This window comes from Scylla paramamosain, chromosome 25 (assembly GCF_035594125.1).
Source record: "Scylla paramamosain isolate STU-SP2022 chromosome 25, ASM3559412v1, whole genome shotgun sequence".
NCBI lineage: Eukaryota > Metazoa > Arthropoda > Malacostraca > Decapoda > Portunidae > Scylla > Scylla paramamosain.
The window spans coordinates 5,472,501-5,490,000 of NC_087175.1; the positions used below are offsets into that span (position 1 = coordinate 5,472,501).

At 37.8% G+C, this 17,500-nt stretch overlaps 1 protein-coding gene across 8 annotated transcripts in view; it reads left to right on the top strand.

The window, feature by feature from the left end:
* LOC135113156 (uncharacterized) overlaps positions 1 to 17,500 on the top strand; it is a 123,712-nt gene that overhangs the window by 95,105 nt on the left and 11,107 nt on the right. For 4 of the 8 annotated variants that reach the window (XM_064028236.1, XM_064028239.1, XM_064028240.1 and 1 more), the window contains exons 5-6: positions 1,726 to 1,834; positions 10,340 to 10,545. In XM_064028236.1, coding sequence (XP_063884306.1) covers positions 1,726 to 1,834; positions 10,340 to 10,545 — 315 coding nt within the window. Of the gene's footprint in view, positions 1 to 1,725; positions 1,835 to 10,339; positions 10,546 to 12,110; positions 12,189 to 17,500 lie in introns of all 8 variants that reach the window. The other 4 variants (XM_064028237.1, XM_064028238.1, XM_064028241.1 and 1 more) reach the window with 2 other exon arrangements.

A 17,500-nucleotide genomic window follows, 5' to 3' on the forward strand; every position in this document is an offset into this window, starting at 1 on the left:
TCCTTTCCTCCATTTCTACTCCCTCAGTTAACTAGTGAGAAGTGTTATCTTTTACCTCCTTTTTTCCCCTCAAGTTTCAGAGAGAGAGAGAGAGAGAGAGAGAGAGAGAGAGAGAGAGAGAGAGAGAGAGAGAGAGAGAGAGAGAGAGAGAGAGAGAGAAAGAAATAACCAACATCCCTTTTCCCTTTTTTTCCACTCAGATTTCAAAGGGCGAGGGAAATTAGAAAGGGAGACGAAAGGGAGATAATTAGTACCATACATATCCCTATTTTTCCCTTTCCAAATATTAAAGGGAGAAGGAGAAGCATAACTACTCTCCTCTCTCTCTCTCTCTTTTTGTCTCTAAGGGAGGGAAAAAAAGGAAAAAACCGGTATCATTTTCTTTGTTTTCCTCAGATGTTGTAAAAGGGTGAGGGAGAGACGAAGATAATGACCTCTCCCTTTTCTCTCCGATATTTCAAAGGGTGGGGGAGGTTTCAAAAGGTTCAGACAGGGAGATAATGAACAGCCTTTCTTCATGTTTAAAGGGAGACAGGAAGAAACTAGTGCGTGAGTGGCGGGTGACTGGAATAGACTCAGTGATCAGGCTGTTACTCCAGAGTCAATAGGGAGCTTTAAAAGATTAGGTAACTTTATAGATAGGGATGATAGGTGGATGTAGGTAGGCATGCTTTATCACTGGGGCTGCCACGTGTAGGCCTGATGGATTCTTGCAGCCTCCTTTGTGTTTTTATTATGTAGCTACGTTTCTCAATGAGGTGCAGATTAAGAAGGGATCTGATTGAGCTGTGTCATCAGAATCCATTGACTTACTCTGCCTTCTTTTGAAACTAATATGTGTGTACTTTCCATTTCCTTCGTGTTTTGTTTTATTTTAATTGTTATTCCTCTTTTCTTGTCTTTCCTTTTATTATTTTCCTGTGGTTTAGTTACTTATTTATGTTGATTCGTTAATTTGTAAAGGGGATATAACAAGGGTGACGTAAGCATAATCCTGAGGGTCTATAACTAGGATGGGACAAGGAATAATATGTTTAAGCTTGATTTAGTTAGATTTAAAAAGATATAGGAAGAAAATCATTCTCAGAGTGATGGATGACTGGAATGGTTGCTAGTGCTGAGTCAATAGGGAGCTTTATAAAAAAAATAGATACATGTACAGATGAGATGACAGGTGGATACAGGTAAACACAACAAGACGACAGTGTAAAAGTTTCCATCTCGCAAATGTGATAGTTTCTTGTAGCTTCCTTTGTGTTCCTTTCTCCTTTTTTTTTACTCCTATTCTTTTCCTTTTTTTCCCCCTTCTCATTTTACTTCATCCTCTGTCCTTCTTTCCTCCTTCATTTATCACTCTACTTTTTTTTTTTTTTGTCACTTTCCTTATGTTTGACTCACTTTCCCAATTTTTTACTCTCCCCATTTTCTTTTTACTTTCCCATTTTTTTACTCTTTCCCCATTGTTTTTACCTTTCCCATTATTACTCCCCATTTATTTTACCCTCCCCATTTTTATCCTCCCCATTTTTTTACTCCCCATTTTTTTCACTCCCCAATTTCACAACAAACTGTACATCATTTCAAAACAAACAAGACTAACCACGTAATCCACCACAGCTCCCACCAATATCTTACAACTCAAATGACCTCTTGCACCTTCCTTTGTGTTCTATCCTGCTGCTCTCTGATGCCCTGTGTGACGTGCTGGTGTTGTCCCCGCTTCAGGTTCTAAGGGTGACGGGGCCGGCGCTCCTGACCCGGCCATGATCGGCGTGCTGGCTGGCTTGGCCCTCATGTTCGTGATCATCTGCGTGGTGCTGCGTCTCTTCTCCAAGTAAGACCCGCTCCCCATTGACTGAGTGTTACATGAGGCAGTGGAAGGCCGGCTGATTCATTGCTTACGGGTCATGGCCTCTTTGAATGAATGCAATGGAAGAAGTAATACAAAAAATGCTAGTTGGATGTTTACGTAGGGATATTTTATGATGGTACAAAAAAAATGTTAGTTAAATAATACATGTTTAAATAAGAATACATAATGATAAAAGCATAAGAAAATATTACAGGAAGTCTAGTTCAGTGATACGTCAATAATACTTAAGAATATATGGTACAAAAAAAAAAGTTAAATAATACACAAGAAAGTAAGAATACAGATTGGCCAGTTAAATAATAGATAAGAATATAAGAAAATGATACAGAAAGTCTAGTGCAGTAATACACACAAGGAAATAAGAACACAAAAAAGATACTTAAAAATAATTCACAAAAAAAAAAAAATTAGACAGCAGAGATCCAGTTGATGTACACAAGGCCGTCACTAATTACTTAAGATGACCACAAGAACATAAAAAAAACATTAAAAAACAATAAAAACAATAAAATAAAACTTAGGAAAATAAGAAACCAAAACAAAAAAAGCACTTAACCCTTTCACTTTGATACGATACCACCACCACCACCACCACCAGTGAATCAAGTCCTTATATGCATCTACAAGAAAGTTATGGGAGAAAAAGAATAGATTTTGCAATATCCCTAGTTTAATGATTGGATTTGGCTGTAGAGCAAGTGAAGATGGCTTAGAGTGACTGTTAATTAAGGAAAGGTGTACCAATTGGCAGTCAGAGGGTTAATTAAGGAAGTTGAGGAGACTGCAGGAGGCGAGCTGACCCACACACACACACACACACACACACACACACACACACACACACACACACAAGAGACCTCCTTATCACCTGCCATTAACATCTACACATTTATCCACCCTTCTTTTGAAACTAATGTCTTTGAAGTTACTATGTTCTTGTTTTCCCTTGGTTTATTTATTATCCCTCCCTTCTTTTCTGACCTGTGATTGTCTTTAATTGGTTTAGTTACTTGTTTTGTGTATGTTGTTTGTTGGTTTGTTGTTGATTTGTTGTTGATTTTGTTGTTTCTTTGCATCTTTATTGGTGTGTTTGTTTGGTTTGGTTTTAATTTGATTTTTTGACTCGTTTTTTCTCTTCCTTTTTCATCTTAATTTCTTATTCTCTGTGTTCTTGTTTTCTTCATGTCTCTGTTTTTGTTTATATTCCTTTTCTTTCTTTTTATTTTTTTTTCATTTTCTTCCTTTCTTCCTTCCTTCTTCTTCTTCTTCTTCTTCTTCTTCTTCTTCTTCTTCTTCTTCTTCTTCTTCTTCTTCTTCTTCTTCTTCTTCTTCTTCTTCTTCTTCTTATTATTATTATTATTATTATTATTATTATTATTATTATTATTATTATTATTATTATTATTATTATTATTCTGTATACATTCATTCTTATTTACCTATATTTACTTACATTTGTTTAATTATGTAGCACTCTGTATTCTCCAGCGAGCAATATAATTCTCTCTCTCTCTCTCTCTCTCTCTCTCTCTCTCTCTCTCTCTCTCTCTCTCTCTCTCTCTCTCTCTCTCTCTCTCTCTCTCTCTCTCTCTCTCTCTCTCTCTCTCTCTCTCTTAATTACACAGCCCACCACAAAATTCTCTTAATGGTTTGTGCATCATTAATTCTTCCTCATTGCTGCTTCAATTAAAAGAGAGAAAGTTGGTTGGGGTATTTTTTTTTATTAGTTTTACATGTTGTAATTTTGTTTATTTTCTAAGGTTGTTTATTTTTATTTATTTATTTATTTATTTATTTTTTTTTATCTATAGAAGCAGTGGTGATGGTGGTAGTGATGATGGCGGTGGTGGCGGTAGTCGTAGTATTAGTGGTGGTGTCTCGTTAATTAAAATAGTAATGATAGTGATGATGATAATGATGATGATAATAATAATAATAATAATAATAATAATAATAATAATAATAATAATAATAATAATAATAATGTTAATAATAATACAATGAAGAATTAGAAGAAACAATAACAACAACAACAACAACAACAACAACAACAACAACAACAACAACAACAACAATAACGTTCCATCACAGTGTTCATCAGATCCTCCAAAACTGCTGAACACCTTTGAACATCTAGACTTTTCAGTACAAATCTTTATCAGTTCTGGCCACAAGAACACAACAAACACGAAGCTGATGTGAACTGTATGCTTAACTCTATAGATTATTATTATTTTTTTTTCTGTACCAATATTCTATAACCTCTTTTAATCATCTAATATTGAAGGTCTTGTAAGTAATCTAGTCATAAAAATAAATAAATAAATACATAAATAGATAAATAATAATCTTATCTTTTTGCAGCTTATTTGTTTATTTTTTTCTTTTTTTTTCTTTTTACTTTTCAGAAATTTCTTGATTTTTTTTTTATTGTTACTTTTCCTGTTTTTTTTTCTTCTTCTTCTTGGCTTTTCTTTTTTATTACACGTTATTTTTATGAATTTTACTTTTTTTTTTACTTTTCTTACTTTCTTGTGTTTTCTCTCTTTTCTCTCTTACTTTTCCTTTTTCTTAATATTTTTTTCTGAAATCATCGTTTCTTATTGACTTACTCTATTTCTTTTCTTTTCTTTTTTTTTTATTTTCTCATCGTTTCTTGACTTTTCTTTGATTTTCTGAGTTTTCTTCTTCCGTTTCTTTTCTTCCCTACTTTCTTGATTTTTTTAACATTTATTTCTTACATTTTCTCTGCTTTTCTTGCGTGTCTTTCTTTTTCTTTCACTTTTCATGCTTCAGAAATGTTGGTCTAAGGATTTTGGTGCAAAGAACTTTCATGAAATTTAATAATCTTTTTCCCTTGCAGGTTGAATGTTCCTCGTTTGCCTCATTTTGTGCACTTATTCCCATTTTTATTATATTTTCTTTCAATCCACCTCATTTCTTTTATTTCTGTATTTTTTTCCCTGTTTTATGTATTTTCTTAAGTATTTTCATTTTCATTTTCATTCTCTTGTTTTCTTATTTTTTGGGGAGTTTCATTGTTTTTTTTCGTCTTATCTGTTTTTGTAAGTTTTTTTTTTCTAATTTTTGTCTACTTTTGAGTGTTTAATTTCTTCTTTTTTTCTATTTTCCTCGTTATTTGTGGATTTTTTTTTATTTGAATTTTGTCTTTATTTTTTTCCCAGTTTTATCTTTTTTTTTTTTTCATGTTTCTATAGTTTTTTCCATCTAATGTAATTATTTCTGCAAACTACTTTTATTTTCTTTTTTTTTCTATTCTACCTCATAAATTGCTTTTTTTTTAGTCGTTTGTTTACCTCGTTATTTTGAGCTTTTCATTCTTTTTTTCCCCTCTTTACTTTATTCCATATATTTTTTTCCCACTGATGGCCGCTTCTGTCTCTCTCAACAAATAATAAACAAATTTTCTCTTTTTTTTTAACTATTTCCATTCTTTTACCGTCTGATATTACATTTTCCTACCACTTTTTTGTTCTCTTAATATTTCTTTCGTGTTAAATATTTCTCTTTCACATTATAACTACGTAAAGATTTTCGTTAAATTTCTGTTTTGCTTCGCGTAACTTAACTTTTTAACGATATTTGGAAGAAGGACTGTTAGCTCACCTATCTTTTTCTCTTTTTCTTTGATTTACTCTTAATCAGCCTCCCTAACTTGTAAAAAAAAAAAAAAAAAAAAGGAAAAAAAAAAAAAAATAATAATAAGTTCTTTCTCTTTAAGCCTCACACCACAACGGCTTCATTCAATCACTTTAATCGAGATGCAAAGTTTTGATATAATATTTGATGAACACAAGCCATAAAAAGAAGATTAAAAGAGTAGATTTTGAGATTTCTAACCAGTATTATGCTTAGAGATGGCTGTAGAGAACACACACACACACACACACACACACACACACACACACACACACACACACACACACACACACTCACACACACACACACACACACACACACACACACACACACACACACACACACACACACACACACTATTTTTTTTTTTTTAGTTATTTTGTCTGGGCTTATGTTTAGAGGAGGCTGTGAAAAAAAAGTATAGATAGAACAAATAAAATAAGGCGGCAAATAAAAGAGTAAATAAATAAATAAATAAATACATGGATTGGATTGGCTTGTACTTAATTCGACAAGTGTCCGATACCCACTGAAGAGATTAATTATTCTTATTGTATTTATTTTTGCTTTCCATCACTTTCTCATTAACTTCCCTCAGTCAAGAAATACTGTTTACTCTCCCCTAATTAACTTGTTTTTTTTTCTTTATCATTTTTCTTTATCGTATCATATTGATATTCTCTTTTATTTATTCTTTTTTTTATATCCCCCTCCTTTGTTTCATCTCTCATTAGTCAATCAGTATCTTTTTTCTTTTCTTTTCTTTGCTTTTCTTTTTACTCTGCTTGATTTACTTATTGTTTATCTCATATTCTTGCTCGTTACTTCATATTTTTGCCTTTGCTTTTCTTTACTCTGTTCTTCTTTTTGTTCATTTTCATCACCGTATTGTTATAGTTTTGTTCCTTTTATTTGCTTTTGTTTTTATTACTGTTTTTCATATTATTTGTTGTTGTTCTGTACCTTTTTATCCAGTTCCTTGTTCCCTCATCCTTTTTGGTCTCCTCCTCCTCTTCCTCCTCCTCCTCCTCATCCTCTTCCTAGCAAAAAATTAACTTTCCATTCTTTCTTCTTCCTTATGTGTTCCTTTGTGTTCGTCCCTCCTCCTCCTCCTCCTCCTCCTCCTCCTCCTCCTCCTCCTCCTCCTCCTCCTCCTCCTCCTCCTCCTCTCCTCCTCCTCCTCCTCATCCCTTCATTAATTCTTTCCAGGGCACGCTTTTCTGACCGCGCCACACTCTTCAATTCCCGGAAGATTAACGTGTCCCGGGCCAGAGCCAGACGTAAGTTCCGAATAAGCTGGCGGGGGAGCGAGCGTGTTGGGAGCTGGGCACTCGACGCGTCCCGATCCGTGCGGCACTGACCTCGCCTTCGTTCGTTTTGATACCCTTTGCTATAAATAAATGAAAAGATAATAAAGATAAAAAAAGTAAAATAAAAAAAGGATAGTAATGATAATATATACAAGTAAATGATAGTAATAATTATGATGATGATAGTAATAATAATAATAATAATAATAATAATAATAATAATAATAATAATAATAATAATGATAATAATAAAGGAAAAAATATAGAAAAAGAAAGAAAATACCTTCTCAACTACACTTTTTGTTTAGTTGTCCTTTGCTAAAAAATAATTAAATACAAATAACCTAAAAAGAAAAAAGAAAGGGAGAAAAGCATTCTCAGTTCGTTCATTCATTATTTACTAAAAAAAAAAAATGAAGTGGATTAAATGATGGGAAAAAAAAATTCTTAACTACACCATCGTTCAGTTATTTCCTTAAAAAAAAAGAAGAAAAGAAAGAAAGAAAGAAACGAACAAAAATGCATTATCGATTTTACCTGTCTTTAATTATCCATGAAAAAAAAATTAAGAAGAAAAGAGAATAATAATAATAATAATAAAATCTGTTTCATTTTTTGCTACGCTTATATTTATGAATAACTCTTTTTTTTATTTCTTTTACGTATTTTATTATTATTTTTATCATTTTTCTCTAATTAACATTTCTCGACCCTTACAAACATAAATTATAAAGTCAAAATACACGCATTATCTCTCTTGTACCTCGAGTTATTCCTGTTTATTCATTATTACTTCATTATTTACCAGCGATGTTCTTTTGTTTTTCACTCGTATCCGTCCTGCGATGCTCAGCTGTTGGTTGTACCCGCCGTGACTCGACAAGACGCCGCTCATTCATATTTCTAACTCACTCATTGGTTGTCTGAATGGCATGAATGGGCGTCGTAGTAGTAGTAGTAGTAGTAGTAGTAGTAGTAGTAGTGGTGGTGGTGGTGGTGGTGGTGGTGGTGGTGATTTTAGTGATGGATAGTAAAGGAATGTTGCATATGTATGGAGAGGAGAGAGAGAGAGAGAGAGAGGAGAGAGAGAGAGAGAGAGAGAGAGAGAGAGAGAGAGAGAGAGAGAGAGAGAGAGAGAGAGAGAGAGAGAGAGAGAGACGTAAAACAAGCAAATTTAACACACAAACACACAAACACAGCAGAATCAACAGAGAAACAGCAACACAAACTCACACCTTTACACACACACACACACACACACACACACACACACACACATACGGAGACGCCACGCACGCACACACGGAGCAAGGAAATCAATCACCTGGCACATAATTAGCGTCACAATAACACAATTACCTGCTGCTGCTCCCACGTTTTGATTGCAATGACTAACCACCAATTAAAGGAAAGGGTAATACTCGTTTTAACCAACTAACGTACACTTGGCGCCCGTCACTCATTTTCTTCAGCGATATATATTTATTTTCCTTCTCACAAGCACACACTCACTTTGCCCTATCATAGAAAACGTGACTGCAACGCTCTTCCATTTTCTTTAATCTTCTTGGGGAAACTAGGGAATATTTTAGCATTTATTTATTTACTTTTTTTTTTTTCGTTTCTATTTGGTTTAAGAAGGATTTAGGAACTGGGAATGAAAGATACGATTTAAATAGATTACTTTTTTATCACTTAAGTTCCTAAATATCCTTCTTAAACTATTAAATTCTTAAATATTAAAGTCCCCCTCTTAGATCGTCCGGGGTTAAAGAAAACGTGATGAAACTGCTATTCCATTTTCCTTTGAAGAATTTAATAATGAAGGGATCCATTTTCTTTGGTTACTGGTGATTGATTGCTTGTCTTGGTCTGGTATAATATGTGGAATCAGGTGGAGGTGCGGAGAGGTGAAGTGGAGAAGTGTTTGTATTAGTATTCCACCCTGGCAAAAAAGAAAGAGGAAAATGTGAAAAAAAGAACCAGAATTATGATTTTCTCAATTTTACTTAAGTTTCCCCTTCTGCGTCAATATTTTTTTTCATTTTTTTTTTTTTTTGCGTGAGAGTAATATAACAAACGTAAAAGTATAAGAATAAAGACTCTCTCTCTCTCTCTCTCTCTCTCTCTCTCTCTCTCTCTCTCTCTCTCTCTCTCTCTCTCTCTCTCTCTCTCTCTCTCTCTCTCTCTCTCTCTCTCTCTCTCTCTCTCTCTCTCTCTCTCTCTAATGAATTATCACTATATGACCTTATTCTCGTTGCCCTAAAATTTCAGCCAATCACTCATTCTCTTTTCCTTAAGTCTCCTCTAAACCCACGAAGGGAAAATGGCATTGAAGCTCTCCTCCCTTTATAAAATGAAAATGAGACGAGAAAAAAAAATGGGAGAAAAAAGAAGAAAAGTACCAGAATCACAACCTTCTCTATATACAAAAGTCCCCCCTCTTGACTGAAAAGGAAAATGGAATGGCGGTCACAGTGGCGAGGTTTTCCAGTGATAGAGGCAAAGTGGAGACTAAACATGCCTGGTGTAGTTGTAGGAAGCACGCACACATCATTTACTTTTAGTGTCGCCAGGTGGCAGGAACGTCGCTTATGACTCAGGTGAGGACACGAGCTGCAGCCTCCAGCCCTTCACTTACGCTCTCCAGCACAGCTCCCCGCCGCTGAGGCCTGGCCGGGCACACTTTCTGGGTAGCGATGCACTCCACTAGCCTCGCGTTCTGGAGGCTTTTGCGACGTGGAACCTCGACTTGGCTTTTGGTGGCGTGGAACCTCGACTTGTTTTCTCTCTTCTGGTATTTGTATCCTCGTCTTTTCAGCCTCATTCTTTTAGTGGAGTTTATTGGGCGTGGAACATCGACTTCTTTTCTCTCTTCTGGTTTTGTATCTTTATCCTCGTTCTTGCAATGGAGCTGTCTGGATGTAGAACCTTTATTTCTTTTTTTCTTTTTTTTTTTTTCCCCTTCTAGTTCTTGTATCCATATCCATCCAGTCCCTCGTTCTCTGCCTCGCCCTTGTAGTGGAGGTTTCTGGGCGTGAAACCTCGACTTGTCTTTTCTGGCTATTGTATCCTCCTCTTTTAGCCTCGTTCTTTTTGTGTATGGGACTTGTATCTTATCTTTTTTACTAATTTGATTGTTGTATTCTTGTCCTTTCTGCGCCTTTTTCTTTGTCTCCACGTGTACTGGAGGCTTTTGGGGCGTGGAACCTCGACTTGTCTTCTCTCTTCTGGATCTTGTATTTTTGTTCTTTCAGCCCTTCGTTCTCAGCCTCGCCCTTGCAGTGGAGGATTTCTGGGGCGTGGTTCTTTTCCTCGTCCTTGTCTTCCTCCTTCATATCCTTATTTGTTATCCCCCTTTTTCTTCCTCATTCCTTTCCTCGTCCAAAGAGACACGCATCTCAACCTGACCTCCCATCCTAACCCTTATCCTCCTCGCCCTTGCCCTCGCCCTCCTCCTTCTCTTGCAGCTGACCGTGGCTCCTCCTCGTTGCAGGGCGAGATTCCGCGAGAACCGGTCAATCTTCAACACGCCCAACCCTCGCCTGATGAACGCTTCGCTGTTCAAAGACAGTAAGTTGCTGAGCCCTGCCCGCGGGGACCGTCGAGGCTCCCGGGCCAGTGTTCGAGTCCCGTCTCGCGCAGCCTCCATCACCTCCGTCAACGCCGCCTCCCGCTCTCCTAACGGGTCATTGGCCAAAGGTTAGACTCGATCGGGGCTGTGGCCGCTCCGTCCCCACCTTGACCTTGCCTCTCTTCCCGCCCCTCACTCCGCCACTCCACCTCACTCGGTGGCCGTACCTGTGAGGCTGTGGGCTTGATGGGTAGTGGGTTCAGACTCTGCCCATTCACGCCCATGTCCTCCACGTACGTCACAGTAAGAGGCATAAAGGATAGGGATGTTGGTGCTATCTGGGTGTGTTCTCTGGCATTACATCATAGCCTTCTCCTGACTAACAGCGAAAGGAATATGAATGAATGCTAAGTGAATGAATCATTTAGCATTACATCATTACCCTTCTCCTCCTCCTCCTTCTCCTTTTCCTCCTCCTTCCATCCTCCTTCCTCCTTCCTCCTTCCTCCTCCTCCTGTTGCGTGATGGTCTTTCTTCTGCATTATGCATTCCTGCTCTCGCCCTTACCTAGACGAAGGCGCAGCTCATGAACCATATCGCGATGAGACTACAAACTCTTGAGAATGTGTCTCCCAGTTCACCTCCTCCTTCTCCTCCTCCTCCTTCTCCTCCTCCTCCTTCCTTCCTGCATGTCTTGTAAAATATCTCGCAGTGACATTGGCTCTCTCTCTCTCTCTCTCTCTCTCTCTCTCTCTCTCTCTCTCTCTCTCTCTCTCTCTCTCTCTCTCTCTCTCTCTCTCTCTCTCTCTCTCTCTCTCTCTCTCTCTCTCTCTCTCTGATTCTTGGTATTTTTTCTCTCTCTCTCTCTCTCTCTCTCTCTCTCTCTCTCTCTCTCTCTCTCTCTCTCTCTCTCTCTCTCTCTCTCTCTCTCTCTCTCTCTCTCTCTCTCTCTCTCTCTCTCTCTCTCTCTCTCTCTCTCTCTCTCTCTCTCTCTCTCTCTCCAAACACCTGAGTTATGGAATGTTTTAGATACCCCAAAATTTCCATCTTTCTAAAAATATATGTATAGACAAAAAAAAGAGAAAAAGAAAAAAAGAAAAAAATAATTAAGTCAGTGTTGAAATCTAACCGTTTTCACACAAGTTGTATAATATGTGGTCCCTCCCTCTTCCTCCTCCTCCTCCTCCTCCTGTTCCTCCTCCTTCTCTTTCTTCTACTTCTACTCCATTTCCTCCTTTCCTTCCATTTATATTCCATGCACCGATCCTCCTCCTCCTCCTCCTCCTCCTCCTCCTCTTCTTCCTCTTCATCTCCTTTTCCTCTCAATTACTCCTCCTCCTTCACCACCACCACCACCACCACCACTTCATCTTTTTCTTCAATTCCTCCTCCTCCTCCTCCTTCCGACTCCCACCCTTTCCTTTCCTTCCAAATTCCTATCTGTCTCCTCCTCCTCCTCCTCCTCCTCCTCCTCCTCCTCCTCCTCCTCCTCTTCCCTTGCATTCCCACCCATTCTTGCCCTCCTCCTCCTCCTCCTCCTTCTCCTCTTCCTCCTCCTCCTCCTCCTTTTGTTGTTTTCCATCCCAACTCTTCCCTCATTCCTCTCTATCCTCTTCCCTTCCTCCTCCTCCTCCTCCTCCTCCTCCTCCTCCTCCTCCTCCTTCCCCCTCCCCCCTGATGTCGTCGTGTGCAGCCTCCTCGCTCTCATACCAGCGGCTCCCCTCCTGTGACTCCCTCTAGGGGCGTCGTGGCTCCTTCGGCAGTGTCTGAGGTTAGGCTTGCGTCTTTCTCTCTAACCTCCTGATCCTGTATTCTGAAATGCCCTGCCCTCCATCACTAAGACTATTTTCAAAGGCCGCAGAGATGACTAGCCGGGTTCCCAAGGGTGTTTCTCCTGTTGATAATGTAGAAGGGTTGTTAGTCTGTCAGTAAAGTGGTAAAAAGCGTGTTAGAATCAAGTGTGGGTTGATTTAAAGGCTTTTGAATGTAGAAGAGGTGATGTGCTGTGTGGAAATGTTTCAGAATGCAGGGTTACTTCTACTGTGTCACGCTGTCGTCCTCGCCTCACTCCTGCCTCATTCCTTCCTTCTTTCCTTCCTTCCTTTCCTTCACCCCTTCCTTTTCTCTTATCATTTTATTTTTCGTCACTTTTTTTTCTATCCTCGTTTCCTTCCATTTTTTTTCGTGTCTCAAACTTTCCTTCCTCCCTTTTTTGTCTTGTTTTTGTTTTTTTCTTATCTTTTTTATCCATTTTTATTATTCTTTCTTAATCGTTCCTGTGTCCTGTTCTTTCTTATCTTTCTTTTTTTTCTTTCTCTTATTTTCTTCATTTTTCCTTCTTTTTCCTGTCTTTCTTTTTCCTTATATCCTTTCCCGTTTTCTTTTTTTCCTTTTATTCTTCCTTCCTTTTCCTCTTCTCCTTTATTTCCTTTTCCGTCCTTTCTCTCCTTTTAGTTTGTTCTCCCTTCTTCCTTTCCTTCCTTTTCCCTTCCTTTTCCTACCTTTTTTTCCCATTTCATACCACCTCTCTTTCTCTAATCCTCCTTCCTCGTTCCTTCTTCCTCTTCCCCTCCCTCCTATCTCCCCTTTCTCCTTCAGTCTTTGTTACTATGTTCTCTATCTCCTCTCTTTCCTCTTAGCTCTTCTCCTTGTCTTTCTTTTCTTCCTTCCTTCCTTCCTTCCTTCCTTCCTCTCTTCCTTCCTTCTCCTTTCCTTTTTTCTTTTCATTATTATTTATCTGTTTTTCTTCCTCTCTCCTTTCTTTTCTTAATTTTTCTTTACTTTAGCCCTTTGTTCTCTCTCTCTCTCTCTCTCTCTCTCTCTCTCTCTCTCTCTCTCTCTCTCTCTCTCTCTCTCTCTCTCTCTCTCTCTCTCTCTCTCTCTCTCTCTCTCTCTCTCTCTCTCTCTCTCGTCTTTCCTTAAGCCTCTTGTAATACTTCCTCCTCCTCCTCCTCCTCCTCCTCCTCCTCCTCCTCCTCCTCCTCTTCCTCTTTCTTCCCGGTCATCATCCTCTAATCTTCCCCCTCCTTTCCCTCCCTCCTTCACTCACTTCTTCTCTTACTTCACTATCACTCGCTATTTATTTTCCCCTTTTTTCCCTTTCTCCTCTTTTCTTCCCTTTTCCTCTCGGTTCCCCTCTTTTTCCCTCTTATTTCCCTCTTTTTGTCCTCTTTTTATCCATTTTTTCTCATTTTTTTCTCTATCCTTTTCTCCTTTTTCTCTCTTTTCCCCCTTTCCATTTCTTTTCATTCACGTTTTCTTTTCTCTCCGCTTTCCCCTTTTTTATTATTCTGTGTTTTCCTTTTCTTTTGTCCTTATTTGCTCTCTTTCCTGTTTTTCTTTATTTTTCTTTAATTTTCCCCTTTCTCCATTTTCTTTAACTCTTTTTTACTTTTCATCTTTTACTACTCTACTTCCGTCATTTTTTCCCATTTCTTATTTTTTTCTTTGTTTTCCTTCTCTTTCCCTTCTTTTCTTCTTTTCCTCTTTTCATCTTTTTTTCCCTCTTTTCCACCAGTTATTTATATATTTTGTTTATGAACTTTTCCTCTTTTTTTCCTTGTTTTATAATTTTCCCCTCGTCCAGTTATTTTTTTTTCTCCCATTCCCTCCTTTTTCATCTTTTCCTTCCTCTTCTAGTCTTCATATTTTACCTTCCTCTTTATCTTTTTTCCTTTTCTTTTTCTCTCTTTTCGTACTGTTTCTCTTTATCTTTGTTCTATTCTTTCCTCGTTTTCACACAATTTTCCCTCTTTTATTCATCTTTTCATCTTTTCCCGATCATTTCTTCTATTTTTTTGCTTGAATTCTCCAACTGTTTTCCCTCTTTTCCTCTCTCGTTTTCTCCTCTTCTACCTTTCTTTTCCTTTCCTTCGTTTTCTCCTTGGTTTTTCCTCTTTTTCTCTTTTTTTCATATTGTTCTCATAGTTTTCCTTTTGTTTATCTTCCTTTTCCACATTTTCTGTTTTTTTCCTATCGTTCTCCTCCTTTCCCCTCTCTTTCTATCTTTTTCCTCTTTTTTTTCCCGCATCCTTTTCTTAGTTTTTATGTTTCCTCTTTTGGTTTCTCCTCTTTGAAGCCTTGTTTACCTTTATTTTTCCTCTCTTTACTCTTTTTTCCCTCTTTCTTCTCTTTCTTTGCTTTTTCTATCGTTTCCCTTTGTTTCCCTTTGCTTCTCCTCTTCTCCATCCATTTTCCTTTAATTTTCCACATTTTTCTCGTTTCTCCCCTCTTCACCTACGTATTTTCCTGCCTTTCTTCTTTTCTCCTCGTCTTCCTATCGTTTCTCCCTTTGTTTCTCTTTTTTTTTTCTTAACCAATTTTCCTTTAATTTCCCTTTCTTTTCCTCCCGTTTCTCCCGTCTTCACCTGTTTTCCTCTCTTTTTTTTTCTGTTCGCCTCGTTTTCTCATCATTTTCCTTTGTTTCCCTTCGTTTCTCCTCTCCTCCACCCATTTTCCTCTCATCTTTCTCTTCATTTTCCTGTCATCTCCCTTTGTTTTCCCTCTTCACTTATATTCTCATATTTCACTCGTTTACCCTTCTCTTCCCTCTCTCCCCGCTTCCCTCTCGTCTCCCCTCTCTCTCACCTCGTCTCCTCTCTGCTCCCACTCCTTCCCCCCTTCCCTGAGCCGTGTAAGGGAACTTCTGTGGCCAGACATCACGGGGCAGACGACAATGAGGGCACACGAAGACGGGCAGCGGGGCACCTCTTGAAGCCCGCACCCCCTCCCCTCTCCTCATCCCTTCATCTCCTCTCACCTTGATCTCTCCCACACACCCGCTGTGTCGCGACTCACCACAACACACTCACTCACTCGCTCACTCACTCACTCACTCACTCACTCACTCGCTGGATTGTAATTGATTGATTAGTTGTTCTTGTTTTTGTTTGTTTTGTGTGTGTGTGTGTGTGTGTGTGTGTGTGTGTGAAGTTTTTTTGTTTTGTTGTGTTTTTTTTTGTTTTGTTTTGTTTTTCTTGTTTTTTTCTTGTTTGTGTATGTTTGTCTTTTGTGTGTGTGTGTGTGAAGTTTTGTCTTGTTTTGTTTTGTTTTTCTTTTTTTTTTTTTTTTTTTGTATTTGGTGTTTTTATTTTGTGTGTTTTTCTTTTCTTTTCTTTCTTTCTCGGTGAGTTTGAGTGATTGCATTTTGGTGTTGATTCCGCTCCCTTCTTGGTTTACACGTATATTTACACGTACATGCATACATACATACATACGTACATATATATACGTATACATAGCTAGTACACACTCAGACATGCATACAAACACACACACTAAGGTACACATCATTTGTTTGATTTTTGCATGTTTATTTATTCATTTGTTTCTTTTTATCCTCAGTCTTTATCTCATTTCATCTTTATCTATCATTTTCTTGTCTGTTTCCCTACTCATTTTTTTTTTCTCCTACTTTTTTTTTGTCTCACATACGCAGATTGACAAATACAGGCAAGAAACACACACACACACACACACACACACACACACACACACACACACACACACACACACACACACACACACACACACACACACACACCATGGAAGCATCGCGGTCACATACACACACAAAAAGAAAAAAAAATCACCTAATAATAAAACAAACAAACAAACAAACAAACACCAAAACAAACGCATATATAAACCGCACGACTCATCCACTCGCCAAACACACCCCAAAGTTAACACTGGCGCGGTGAAGTCCTTAACAAAACACAACCATTCATACCAGTACAGACACACCTTTTAAAAAGCCCCCCCTGTAAATAGAAAACGGGAACGCCCTAAAGAGAATGACTTGTAGATAATGCTATAATGAATGAGAGAGCCGATCTCGAACACCTGGCGGGCTAACGGTGCTTAATGATCTGGTTCACCTGTCTGGTTCACCTCTTTCGTTCACCTGTTTGGTTTACCTGTTTATTGGTTCACCTGTAAGTTTTACCTGTGACTCGCGGCACGGCGGGTGGCGGGGACACGGCGGTAAGTAATTCAGAGACCCCTTAGCATGGCCATCTGGCACACCTGTCCTCACCTGTGACTACCTGGAGGCACCCGCTTCGCCCCTGGTTACCTGTCCTTGTCTGCACCTGCCTGCCGCCTCACCTGTTCACGCACGCCAGCTTCTATTGGCCCTGCGCACCTGCATGACCTCAACCTCTCTTGTACAGTTGTGGTCATTTGTAAGTGGACGTTCTGCTCTTGTTTCCATGTATTTAGTGTTTTATTTATTTATTTATTTTATTTTTTTTTTTTTGGTCAGTTTTTTTCCGATTTGCTGGTAATCTTTGCTTTGTTAAGTTTTCAAATGAGGTTTTCAATAGATCAGGGAACTTGATGTTAACCTTTTATTATTACGAAGTGGTTCTTCAAAACTGATGATAATGGGTTAGTTCAAGTAGAGCGTAAATTTGGATTTCTCGTAATTGATAAAATGGGTCAGTGTGAATTGAGTGTGACTTTGAAAGACACCATTATTAGTTTTTGCTATCATTGTTATATTTTTCTTATCTCCTATCAGTTCCAAAGTAATCACAAATTCTAAGTTTGTCAGAAAATATCCAGATAATTTTTGATGTGCTTTTATTGTCTCAACTTTAGCGTCTGGCACCTGTAAGTTTTTTTTTTTTTTTTTCGGCCTCTGCCAGAGCCAAGAAAATTCAAACAGAACATCCAGAACACAATGAAACAGAGCGTGCGTGACTTGTTGACTCTTTCACTCTTATAGATACACTTTGTCAACATTCTAACCACTGAAAAAGAAAAAGAAAAATGAATACAAAACCAGAATAGAATGTTAGCTCAAATATTTCCAAACTACAAAACTATTCATGAGACGAATACGAAAGTGTGTCTCTCCCCACCAAAATAAATAAATAAATAAATAAATAAATAAATAAAATAAATAAATAAAAAATAATAATAATAATAATAATAATAATAATAATAATAATAATAATAATAATAATAATATTGATAATGGTAAAAGAAATAATAATAATCAATTGTCTATGTAAAAAAGAAAATAAATAAATAAATAAATGAGTAAATAAATAAATGTCTAGGCAGCGAAATAGCTTA